General features: G+C 52.1%; 1 protein-coding gene across 1 annotated transcript in view; it reads left to right on the top strand.

Moving 5' to 3' along the window:
• The window catches only part of NPHP3 (nephrocystin 3), a 1,212,810-nt gene that overhangs the window by 1,010,179 nt on the left and 190,397 nt on the right, over positions 1 to 12,234 (top strand). The window contains exon 24 of the mRNA XM_069648695.1: positions 10,787 to 10,914. Coding sequence (XP_069504796.1) covers positions 10,787 to 10,914 — 128 coding nt within the window. The remainder of the gene's footprint in view (positions 1 to 10,786; positions 10,915 to 12,234) is intronic.

Below are 12,234 nucleotides of genomic sequence, written 5' to 3'. Positions count from 1 at the left end.
GTCAGGCCTCAGTCTGCGGAGACAGCTAATCATAACTAGAGGGGGAGCTAATCAAAAAAAAGCAAAACGCGCTGGATGCCTTTGTGAGACAAACTAAACCACCCCTTCCAGGCAGCCCTGTTGTACCTCAAATGGAAACTGCCTCCTCCGAGACTCCCCCTGAGCCACTTAGCCTCAAACAAATGATGGGTGGCATGCAGGTTGGATTTGCTTCCATGATCGACAAGTTAGATGGCATCACGTCTAATATAAATACCTTAAATGGCAAAATGGAGAATGTTTGGGCCCCAATGCCAGAGGCAGAAATGTGCATTGGGTCAACAGAAGACGACATACATGCTTTGAAATCCCAAATGCCAAGAGTCAGCACTAACTGAAGAGAGCCCTGTCCAAATGCAATGACTTGGAATCACGTTCGCAGAGAAGTAACATACGCATAATTGGCCTGCCGAAAAACATTGGTTGAGACCCCATGGAAGTGAGTGTTGAGACTCTTTTGAAAGACTTGTTCGACATGAAACATTTCTCCTCAATGTTTGTGGTGCAAAGAGCCTCTATAACACTGCTGAAACGTCCTAAACCTGGGGCTCCCCCCAGTGCAATTATTGCAAAATTACTCAATTACAGAGACCGTGACACAGCGCTACGCCTAGCCGGAGAAATGGGGACATTACACTATGGTAACACCACAATCCATCTCTACGCAGATTTTTCTGCAGCTGTTCAGCAAGAACGCAGATCCTTTTTGGGCGTAAAGAGCATGCTCCTGGAAAGAGCGATCCCATACACCATGCTATATCCAGCACGCCTACGGATCCTAAACTGTGGAAAGGCATTATTCTTCACCCTTCCGGAGGATACCATGAACTAAATTGAGACTAACATACCAGTCGGAAGAAGATGCAGGCGTGATGTCCCTTCTGTTACTAGAACAGTCCGTCGGTACACTGACTAACAGACGAAAGTGCTTGGTGTAAACTCTTCCTTCTGAATCGGTTACCATTTACATGATGTAAGTTATTGTGGCCTAGCAACGTGCTCATGTTGCATTGTAAACGGGTTGACCCTGATAAGGAACAAGTTACTTACCTGTAACTGTTGTTCTCCAGCATGGGTCTGGCATGGATTCACATGCTCATGAATATTCCCCGTCGTCAGGCTGGGAATCCTCGGTAAAGAAAAAACCAGTATCAGTTTCGTTTCTGATCTGTCTTTCGTAGTAATAACCAATCACTGGTCTCTGCGTCATACTGACCACAGCCAATGACTGCCCTCTACCTAAGCACCGCCTCTGGCAGCCATCTTCAGATTTGGAAGCACGTGAAGTGGCAGTATGACCAAGTGAAGAGCCGCAGAGGGGTAGGCGGGAGGGTTCGCATGTGAATCCATGCCAGACCCATGCTGGAGAACAACAGTTACAGGTAAGTAACTTGTTCCTTCTCCAGCATGGGGTCTGGCATGGATTCACATGCTCATGAATAAAGAATACATAGCAGTACACACATGCACAACCACGGGAGGTGGCAAAGGCTCAACATTAAGCATCACATCAACTCAACATTAAGCATCTTACCTCCTCACCAGGCTCACCTCAGGCGAACAGGTTGCGCAGCACTGCTTGGCCGACCCTGGACTCCTCCCTGGAATCCCGGTCGACGCAGTAGAATTTCGTGAAGGTGTGCGTCGACCTCCACGTAGCAGCCCTGCATATGTCCAGCAGGGGCACACCAGATAGGAACGCCGTGGTAGCTGCGATCGCTCTGGTGGAATGGGCTCTCGGACGGCCAGGCAGCGGTCGGTTTGCCAACCGGTGACAGTACATGATACAGCCGGAGAGCCATCTGGAGATGGAAGCCTTCGAGAGAGCCTTCCCCTGATTGACAGGTCCAAAGTTCACAAAGAGTTGTGACGTCTTCCGAAAACCTTTCGTGCGGTCCACGTAGAACTTCAGCGCTCTAGCTACATCCAGCGAGTGCAAAGTCCTCTCAGCCGGCGACGAAGGCGACGGGAAGAACACAGGTAACACCAAGGGTTCGTTGAGATGAAAGTCCGACGGTACCTTGGGCATGAAGGAGGGGTGCGTCCTGAGCACTACCCTCGTGTCGTGGAAAGTCAAGTACGGGGCCTTGCAGGAAAGGGCCTGGATCTCTCCCACTCGTCGTGCGGAGGTGATGGCCACGAGAAAAGCTGTTTTCCACGATAGAAACTTCAACGGGGCCGAGTGCAGAGGCTCGAACGGAGGTCCCATGAGCTTGGTCAGCACCACGTTGAGCTCCCACGCCGGGGCCGGAGCCTTCACCGGCGGGAACGATCTGAACAGTCCCTTCATGAACTCTTTCACCAGACGATGAGACCACAAGGACGTCCGGCCCGTGGTTCTGGTGTATCGGGAGATCGCAGCAAGATGAATCTTGATGGACGCGTGTGCCAGACCAGCTTTGGCCAGCGTCAGCAGGTACGGCAGTACTTGGGGAGCCGTAATCCGTAGAGGGTTAATCTTCTGTGCGTGGCACCAGACAGAGAACCTCTTCCATTTGTGTCCGTAGCATTTAAGAGTCGAGGACGCCCTGGCCTTTGCAAGAACCTCTCTGCAATCGGCCGGTATGTCGTATCCTCCAAACTCTAGCGCTGCAGGAGCCAGGCCTGCAAGTTCAGCGACTTCGGGTCGTGGTGGAGGATGGCGCCTCCTTCCCTGGAGAGTAGATCCGCGTCCGCCGGCAGCTTGATTGGCGGGGACGCCGACAAGTCCAGAAGGTCCGGGAACCATATCTGCCTCGGCCACGCAGGTGCGACGAGGATCATCCTGCACCGTGACCTCTTGAGCTGGTTGACGAGCCGGATTAGCAGAGGCAAGGGAGGGAACGCGTAGAGGAACAGGCCCTCCCAGGGGAACGAGAAAGCATCGCCCATGCTCCTCGTCTGGGGAAACCTGCTGGCGAACCTCCGGCACTTGGTGTTCGTCGCCGTCGCGAACAGGTCGATCTGGGGTGTGCCCCACCGTCGGAAGAGGCGATCCACCAGATCCTGCCGTAGTTCCCACTCGTGGCACGAGCGCAGCTCCCTGCTGAGTGAGTCGGCGATGGTGTTTTTTATCCCTGCCAGATGAAACGGCACCAGAAGAATCCCTTGGGCGACGGCCCAATGCCACAGGTCCTGCGCCTCCTTGGACAGCGCTGGGGACCTGGTTCCGCCCTGTTTCCTGATGTAAAACATGGTGGTGGTGTTGTCGGTGAAGATCCTCACCACCTTGCCCTTGAGGGACGGAAGGAAGGACCTGAGGGCCCAAACACTGCACGGAGCTCCAGGACGTTGATATGCAGGGACTTCTCCGTCGGGAGCCAGAGTCCCCTTGCGTGCAGATTTTCGGTGTGCGCTCCCCACCCTTCTAGGGAGGCATCCGTGGTCACAGTCACCTGGTGGGCTGGGGTCTGGAAGTCCATGCCCGCCGTCAGATGCGCGCGGGTGCCCCACCACCGTATCGCTCGTCGGAAACTCTCGTCGAGCTTGATCCTTTCCTCGAAGCTGCCCGTCGTCTGGATCCAGCGCGCATCCAGGAATTCTTGCAACGGGCGCATCCGGAGCCTGCACATGGGAATGAGGTAGATGCAGGAAGACATCATCCCGAGGAGGGACTTGATGGACCTCACCTTGGCCGCGTCGGCCACCAACATCCGTTGCACCTTGCCCAAGATGGTCCTGGTCCTCTCCTCCGACGGGGAGGCCAGAAGGGACACTGTGTCGAGCCTCGCTCCCAGAAACAGTGCGACTTGCGCGGGCACCAGGTGGGATTTGGCGTAGTTCACGGAGAATCCCAGGTCCGTGAGGAGTTGGACGGTCCTTGCCGTGTGGACCACAGCGAGCTCCCTCGTCTTGGCGCGGATGAGCCAGTCGTCCAGGTAGGGGTAGACGTGAATCCCCTCGCGGCGCAGCTGCGCCGCCACCGGTGCGAGGCACTTGGTGAAAACCCTGGGTGCCGACCGTAGTCCGAAGGGAAGGGCTTTGAACTGGTAATGACGCCCTTGGACCACGAATCTGAGGAATTTTCGGTGCCCCTTTAGGATGGGAATGTGGAAGTAGGCATCCTCCAAGTCCAACGACGATAGGAAGTCTCCTTCCTCCAGCTGACCCAGGACGTGCTGGAGGGTGACCATCCGGAACTTCTGCGCCTTGATGAACTTGTTCAGGCGTCGCAGGTCCAGGATGGGGCGCCATCCTCCCGTCTTCTTCTTCACGAGGAAGTATCGCGAGTAGACTCCGGAGCCCCGAAGCCTCTTTGGGACGAGTTCGATGGCGCCCTTTCTGAGCATCGCCTTTACCTCCAGGAGAAGTTGAGGGACGTGAAGTTCTTTCCTGGCCACGGGGGGGACGCGCGGGCACCTTCTTTGAAACTCGAGCGCGTGGTCCCGGGCCAGGGCGTCCAGCACCCAACGGTCGGTGGAGATGGACTCCCACACGCTGACGAAGCCCGCCAGCCGGCCTCCCACCGGGGTGCTTCGGTGGGGGCCCGACCCCACGGCCGGTTCAATCCTGCTTGGACGCGGCCTTGCCGCCTTGGCCTCCTTGGCGACGACGGCGGGGTCCGCCAGACTTGCCTCGTCCTCTGTAGGCCTCTTGCGACGACGAGCGGGCCGCTTGACGGTAGGAAGCGAAACCGCCGCCGGAACCTTTGGAGGCGCCCTTGCCTCCGCCGCTCCGAAAGGGCGTCCGCCGTTGCTGCAGTACTCCAAGGGCCCGGGCCGTCTCAGTATCCGCCTTGATGGCCTGAAGGGAATCGTCCACTGTCTTCCCAAACAGGTTGTTCCCGTCGAAGGGCATGTCCAGGACCCTGGTCTGGACGTCCTGCCGAAAGTCCGTAGCCTTGAGCCATCCACGACGTCGAAGGCAAACGCCGTTGCCCAGCTGGCGGAACCCAGTGTCGGCGATGTCCGTCGCCACGGTGATGGCGTGGTCCGAGGCCACCTCACCTTCCTGCAGGATCTCAAGGGCCTCCGCCCTCTTGTCGTCCGGCAGAAAATCCAGCAGGGGAGCTATCTTGTACCAGAGTTCCCTGTCGTAGCGGGCCACGATAGCCAAGGCGTTGGCCGCTTTAATCGTCGTCGCCGCCGACGAGATGACTCTACGTCCCATGGCATCCAATTTCTTTCCCTCGCCGTCCGGCGGGGAAGTCGACGTGGAGGCCGCACCCCCCCCCGCTTTCTTCCTGGCTGCCGCGGAGACGACGGAGTCCGGGGTAGGCTGCGCCCGGAGGCATAGGGGGGCCGAGTCCGGGACCCGGTACTTTTTCTCGTACCGGTCTCTTTTCGCTGGCGTCGTGGAAGGGTTCTTGAGGAGGGAAAGGCCCTCATCCCAAATGTCGTCCAACAGAGGCACTGCGAGGACCGTCTTCCTCTTGGCCTCGCGCCGTTGGTAAAGGAAGCCTTCCTTTTTCTTCTCCTCAGGGCAGAGTTGGAAAAGCTCGGATGCCCTGGCGATCATTGAGTGGAACGATCCAATCTCGTCGGGAGGAGAAGCCCTGGTGGGAGGCGACGACGGAAAATCCTCGTCGTATGCCTCGTCGTCCGTACCCGTCGCTGCCGTGTCAGTCCCCGTATCATCCCCTCGGGTGGACGGGGAGGAGGGCTGGACGGGGCGCGACGGTTGAAAAGGAGGCGGTGGATGGATCCTTCTTTTCTTGGTAGGGGGAACACCAGAAGGTCCCGGTTCTGGATCCCCCGACGGGAGAGGTTCCTCCGTCGGTAACGGTAGTCTCGTCCTTATCTCGGAGCATAAGGACTGTATAGCCAACAAAATGGCCGCTGAGTTGTCTTGCGGCGCTGGCAGAGGGGAATCCGACGGGCGAGCAGGGGCCCCGTCGGTATCCTCGACGATGTCGTCGTCGTCACCTGCGTCGGGGCCCATTCCGACGGGCTGGTCTTGTTCCACGCCTAGGCCGTGGCTTAAGACCTCGATCAGCTCCTCTTCTGAGGTTGAGGCCGAATCTACGACGACGCCCTGCCCCCCCTTCTTCTTCCCCACGGAGGGTTTCACGGGGGTCCTATCGATGGGCACAAAAGAAGACTCCCTCCGAGGAGGCAGGGAGATTCTAGGCCCCGAGGCCGCCACCACTGGTGCAGCCTCCACAGGCTGGGCCAGGGCCGCCGCGACCGTTTCGATAGAGGGCTTGGTCGAATGGATCAAGGCCTTCACCACCTTAGGTGCGCTCACCGCCTTATCCTTGAGGGAGGGGGCACTGCCACGCTCCTCCTCTGCCTTAGAGCTCGACCGGGGCCTCTCCAGGAGCTTCGCCGGGTGCTCGGCCTTCCTCTTACCCGACCCAGAGCGTTGGCTCGTGGTTGATGGTGCCGGGGAGGGTGCGCCCTGCCTGGCGCCCGTAGAGCCCGACCGTTCGGCGCTCCCGGTGCCAGCGGACTCGCGGTGCTTGGCCTTATGTTGGGCCCCCGTCGCCGGGGCGCCCTCAAAGGTCTTAGAAGACCGCTCAGATTTCTTCTTCTTCTCGCCAGACGGGCTCTTACCCTCCAGCCAGCTGGCGAGACGTTGATGGCGGTCCTTCATGGTCCGTTCCGACATGTTGCCGCAAAACGCACAGTCCTTCTCCACGTGCGTCTTGTCCCCATGAAGGCAGTAAAGGCAGAAAGAGTGTTCGTCCTCCTTGAAGACGTTCTGCAGCTGGCATCCAGGGCAGGCCCTGAACAGCTTTCCGGGCGTCGAGCTTCCCTTCTCCTGGGCCATCTCCGAGACCGGGCCTGAGAAGCTTCTGGAGTCCTCCGAAGTGTAGCTCGACGAATCTTCACCCTTGAGGGGCACAGATGAATCCGACACGGGTCCCCGTTGATCGGATGTAGGATCGGTGGAGCTTGAGGCTCTTTTGACCGAAAGAATCGAAGTTTTTGTGAAAAAAGCGCGAAAAAATAGCACTAACGCTCGAGAGCAATAGCACGAGGATCCCAACACATGAACGTGCGGTAAAAATCTGAAGATGGCTGCCAGAGGCGGTGCTTAGGTAGAGGGCAGTCATTGGCTGTGGTCAGTATGACGCAGAGACCAGTGATTGGTTATTACTACGAAAGACAGATCAGAAACGAAACTGATACTGGTTTTTTCTTTACCGAGGATTCCCAGCCTGACGACGGGGAATATTCATGAGCATGTGAATCCATGCCAGACCCCATGCTGGAGAAAGGCTACTGTCCCTAGAATAGAATACTTGTCTAGTGTTCTGCGGCCGGCCGCATCCGGAGTTAAAACAGTGAGCCCCTGTGCAAGGTTGCAGTTTTTTTTTGTTACTATACGAAGCACAATTTGGGGTTGTGCACAACTGACTGGGGAAGAGAGAGAACATTGAGGGTGGTGATCATGGCCCTCATTGGGCGGGCGATGCTGTTGAGGAAAGGTGTTATAAATTGGGGGAAAGTTGGGGAACATCTGTTCAGCCATACGTGAATAATGATTGAGAAGCATGCAGAATCTAGTGGCAGAGAAATTGCACTTATGCACTGGTGTCACATACACTTCTAACCTATGCCACCCTGGAGACTATTAAAGTTCTTAGCTGGAACGTTAGAGGGCTAGGGAACTATACCAAGGCAAGATTAATGATTGCCTCTGTGAACCGACACAATATTCAGATCCTGCTACTGCAGGAGACTCATACAGCAGGTGTCGGAAACACCTCTTTTGCAGCAATAGGGGGCCCGAATAGATAATATACGGAATACTCAACACAATCTGGGGGGTGTTAACCTTGACACACAATAAAACTGCCTTTACGGAACTACATACGTACATAGATCCGGTTGGGCGATATGTTATTGTGCACAGCAAATTACTTAACAAAGAAATCCTACTGGTGAACACATATGGGCCCAATGTGGACGACCCTGGTTTCCATTCGAAAGTAGCGGACGTGTTACTGCCATATTTGCCCGCTGCAGTTATCTGTGGCGGAGATATGAATACCATATTGCACCTAAATCTTGACTTTACTGATTGCAGCACTAGACCGTTATCAAAGGCAGCATGCACTATTATCACTGTACGCAATAGATTACACTTGCATGACATTTGGTGTACATTGCACTCAGGGGAGAGGTAATACTACTCTACTGTGCATGACATGTCATCAAGAATAGATATGTTCTTTGCATCAGACCACTTGGTGGGGCAAGTTACAGAAGCTGATATATCTTCGAACCTACTCTGACCACTCCCCGATAAACCGTGGTATGTGGAGGTTCAAGTCACTGGCGCTGCAGGACTTTATTTTTAGAACAGACCTTGTGGAAGACATTTGTATATACTTTGGCACAGTGTCGCAGGCCACCTTTTGGCAAGCATTTAAAGTATATATAAGAGGAATGGCTATGTCACGTGAATTTGGAGGGTTGCGCACCATACGTCGGGACGTGACAAAATGTGAGTGGATACTCCAGACGCTGAAGCGTCAGTATGCTGCAGCACCTAACCAAAATACCTTAGCCACTATCCAAGCACAACTTGAGGCCTTTAGGCTGATCAGGAGATACAGTACTTTTCCAAAACGGCCTCTGCCAGGAAATACGGAGAAATTCGGAGTAGGCGATATATCAAGGAAACTGTTGGCCAACCTGGTGAGGATAGAGGGGCAGGGGGGGCTGAACCATATAGTCTGGGTGAGAGACGAGCGACAATTAATGATGATATATACAGACCAGGGAATCAATGACGTGTTTACAAGATTCTAAACATGGGGGTGGGGAGGTAGACGAACACGGGTTGGGAGACCTATTAAATGACATCCCCATGTCTCTTCTATCCCCCGATGTAAGAACCCAATTGAATGCCCCGATAACGGGAGTGGAACTCATGCAGGTGATTAAATACCTACCCAGAAACAAAGCACCGCAACCTGACGGGCTCACCGCCAAGTTCTAAATGGAATACGCCACTCTACTATTACCCTTGTTACTAAGACTCTGGGAGGAATCTGTTTGAATAGGCCAATTTACCATTGTGCCTATGTGAAGCCATATTGCTCAAGCCGAGAAAAATAAACGATGAATGCGGTACTTATAGGCCATTATCATTAATGAACGTAAACGCTAAAATGTACGCTAAAGCCCTAGCCAACAGAATGCTCTCTCTAAGGCCTGCTTTGATCCATCACAACCCTGGCAGAGCAACGTCGGTTAACCTAAGGCATCTATTTAATATAATGGCACGTATCTCCCCAGATGCCCAAAAGGAGTTTGACATGGTTTCATGGACTTTTTTGTTTGCTGTCCTGAAGAAATGCGGTATGGGGGACACATTCATAAGTTATATTAAACTATTATACACAAAACCTATGGCAGCCGTTCGCACGAATGTTACTCAATCTGCTCCATTTGAACTTGGCAGAGGCACTCGACAGGGCTGCCCCCTGTCATCCCTAATGTTTGTTCTAGCTATAGAACCCATGGCGGACCTGATCCGCTCCTGTCACTGTAATAGAGGCATACAAATAATAGGCACCCCGGAACTCATATCACTGTACACTGACGACGTAGTACTATGTTACAGACCCACATCACAATTTGGACCCAATAATGCATGACATAGCCCAGATCGGCGCATATTCACGATGAACAATAGCAAGTCAGAAATTTTCCCCTTGACAGACAATACTCCCCATCCCCAAATACAGTCCCAATAAAAGTGGTCCCCGGACAAGTTGAAATACTTAGGGGTGATTTTGTCTAGAGCCAAAGCTATTCTTATTGCAGACAATTACACATCCCTGCAAAAATATTTAGATGCTAAAATATCTGCCTGGTCCAGTATACCCATGTCTCTGGTGGGTAGAATGGTCCAAATAAAAATGATATTGGTACCAAAAATGCTATACACGTTTGTAAATGTTCCAACCTGGCCAGGGGAAGACATTTTTTCTGAATCTCCATAGAAACATGTCCCAGTTTCTGTGGCATGCCGGAGCGGTACGGAAAAAATGGTTGAAAATGGCGCTACCATTCACACTGTGGGGATTCAACTGACCAAATATGAAAGTGTACTGGTTAGCGGCCCAATCGCCACATGCGACCCACTGGTAGTGTGCAGATGCAGCCCTGCCGCACGTCAAACTAGAAAGGAAAGCAGCTAGCGGAATAGGAGTTGAGGACTCCCAAGCACCCTAATATACCCTACTCTCTCAACTGACCTGGACTTGGTTCCCAGAGGACATTCAACCCACAAGTGCTTTGGTCATACCAATGATATATAGAGCGCTATATAAATGTCAAATAACATAAAACTAATACTCGACAGAACATACACAGACGATTGTCAATCTGACCCGGTGCTGTGCACGTTGGAAGCTCATATTCATTAGATTAAGATTGAGATCCTGTATTACTGCTGGCTTCCACTATGGAACTACCCCCACTTAACCCCTACAAGTGACTTGGCAATTAAGCAACGATGGGAACCCCGGGGATACCATGTAATTGGAGACCTATTTTTGGAGGGCGAATTCATGTCACTGGGTAGCTGTAAAAATAAACACAAGGTTACACTGACCGATGTACTACACTACTACAGAGTGCGGGCAGCGTTATGAGATAAATAGCCAGCCTACCCAAAAGAGCCCGCAAAGTGTCTTACTTGCCAACTGACTGTATGTTATACTGCTATATTATGCTGAACTTAAATAAAAGTTTTTTTTTAAAATAAAAATGTTTAATGTCTTGGACTTGCATGACGAATAAGTAAAGCAACCGTAATGCTGCTTTGCTCAGGACTGATGTTGATGTATGTTTGTTTTCTACTTTAGTATGGCTTTGCTCTACTCCGCCGACGTGCTCTTCAGTTGGAAGAGCTCACTCTTGGAAAGGACACCCCTGACAATGCACGGACACTTAATGAGCTTGGGGTTCTCTACTATCTACAAAATAATCTGGAGTAAGTACTTCCTGTGGCGAGCTCCAGTAGTAAGAATTGTATATGTGGGGTATTCCGGGATAATCTTCATGCAACCATATTATGATGTCATTAAGAACCTATCATTCCTGAACTAAGTCGCATTCAGAGTGTCAAAGGTGTTTTACCCATCCTCCAGACAAAGCATGAAAACAAAAGACACTCTCTGAAATGTGCCACGTGTTCATTTAATGTTGTTAATTATGCCCATGGGGTAACACGTGTTTCGGCCTCTGGGCCTTTTTCAAAACCGTACATGTGCTATCAAATCATAAACATTTTACAACACCATAACATAACCGGGTAGGATTCAAGCAGTAAGAGAGAAACATTAACGAAAAACCTAAATAGACAAAACAGAGAAAACAAACAAAAAGAGCATAGTTTAGATACTCATTGGATTTCATATAGCCAATCAATTCATTAATTTTTTTTATTTGCATTTATAAAGCGCTTACACAGCCCGATGGCATTGGGGCGCTGTTACATGAATATGTCTTAGTTGCATCACAAAGGTGGGCGATCGGTTACATTAGCCCGCATACATGCAGTATGTACAGTACAATAGTCAATGAGTGGCTATTACAGACGCCCTTCATTGGTTAAATAAGCGTGCATGATTCTCTAATTACAATGTGCATGCATGGTTACATTGTTCAGCCACTTATAGGAGGCTGCAGGGTTGCATTTGAAATGCAGTCATACAGAGATCAATTTCAGATAAACAGTCTGGTTTTGATTGCCTTACGGAAGACGAGATGAGCGTTCACTTCTGATGGGATGGGGCAGTGAGTTCCAGTGTCTCGAGGTAATGAATGGGAAGCTAGAGCACCGCCCTTTGCACGTTTGATTCTTGGGACCGGCAGTAGGTTGGCAAATAGGGTTCTGGTGGTTCTTGCTGCCAGAGGTAAGTGGACTCTGTGGGAAAGGTATGGAGGTGCGGTGTGGTGGATGCATCTGTTCCTGATGGCAAGTGTTTTAAGCAGGATGCGCTGGCGGACAGCTAGCCAGTGTGATTGTTGTCTGGCTGCAGAGATATGTTCCCTTTTGGAGATGCCAAGGGCAGCGCAGAGGGCGTTCTTCTGAATGGTTTGTAATTTTTCCAGGTATTTCGCTGAGGTTCCTGTATAAAGTACAGTACAATAGTCCAACCTTGAGCCTATGATGGCTCGCTCAATTGATAGGCAGTTGGTGGTTGATTGGAACGGTCTGGTGGCATTGAGGAGTTTTAAGTAATAGGCTGCAGAGGTAGCTATTGCGCTTATTAGTTATTTATTCGGATTTGTAAAGCGCACAGCAGCT

The sequence above is a fragment of the Ambystoma mexicanum genome, chromosome 2q (assembly GCF_040938575.1).
Source record: "Ambystoma mexicanum isolate Mex_15411 chromosome 2q, UKY_AmexF1_1, whole genome shotgun sequence".
Lineage (NCBI taxonomy): Eukaryota > Metazoa > Chordata > Amphibia > Caudata > Ambystomatidae > Ambystoma > Ambystoma mexicanum.
Note: the sequence above shows the minus strand (reverse complement) of the source record. Positions and strands in the feature narration are given on the sequence as shown.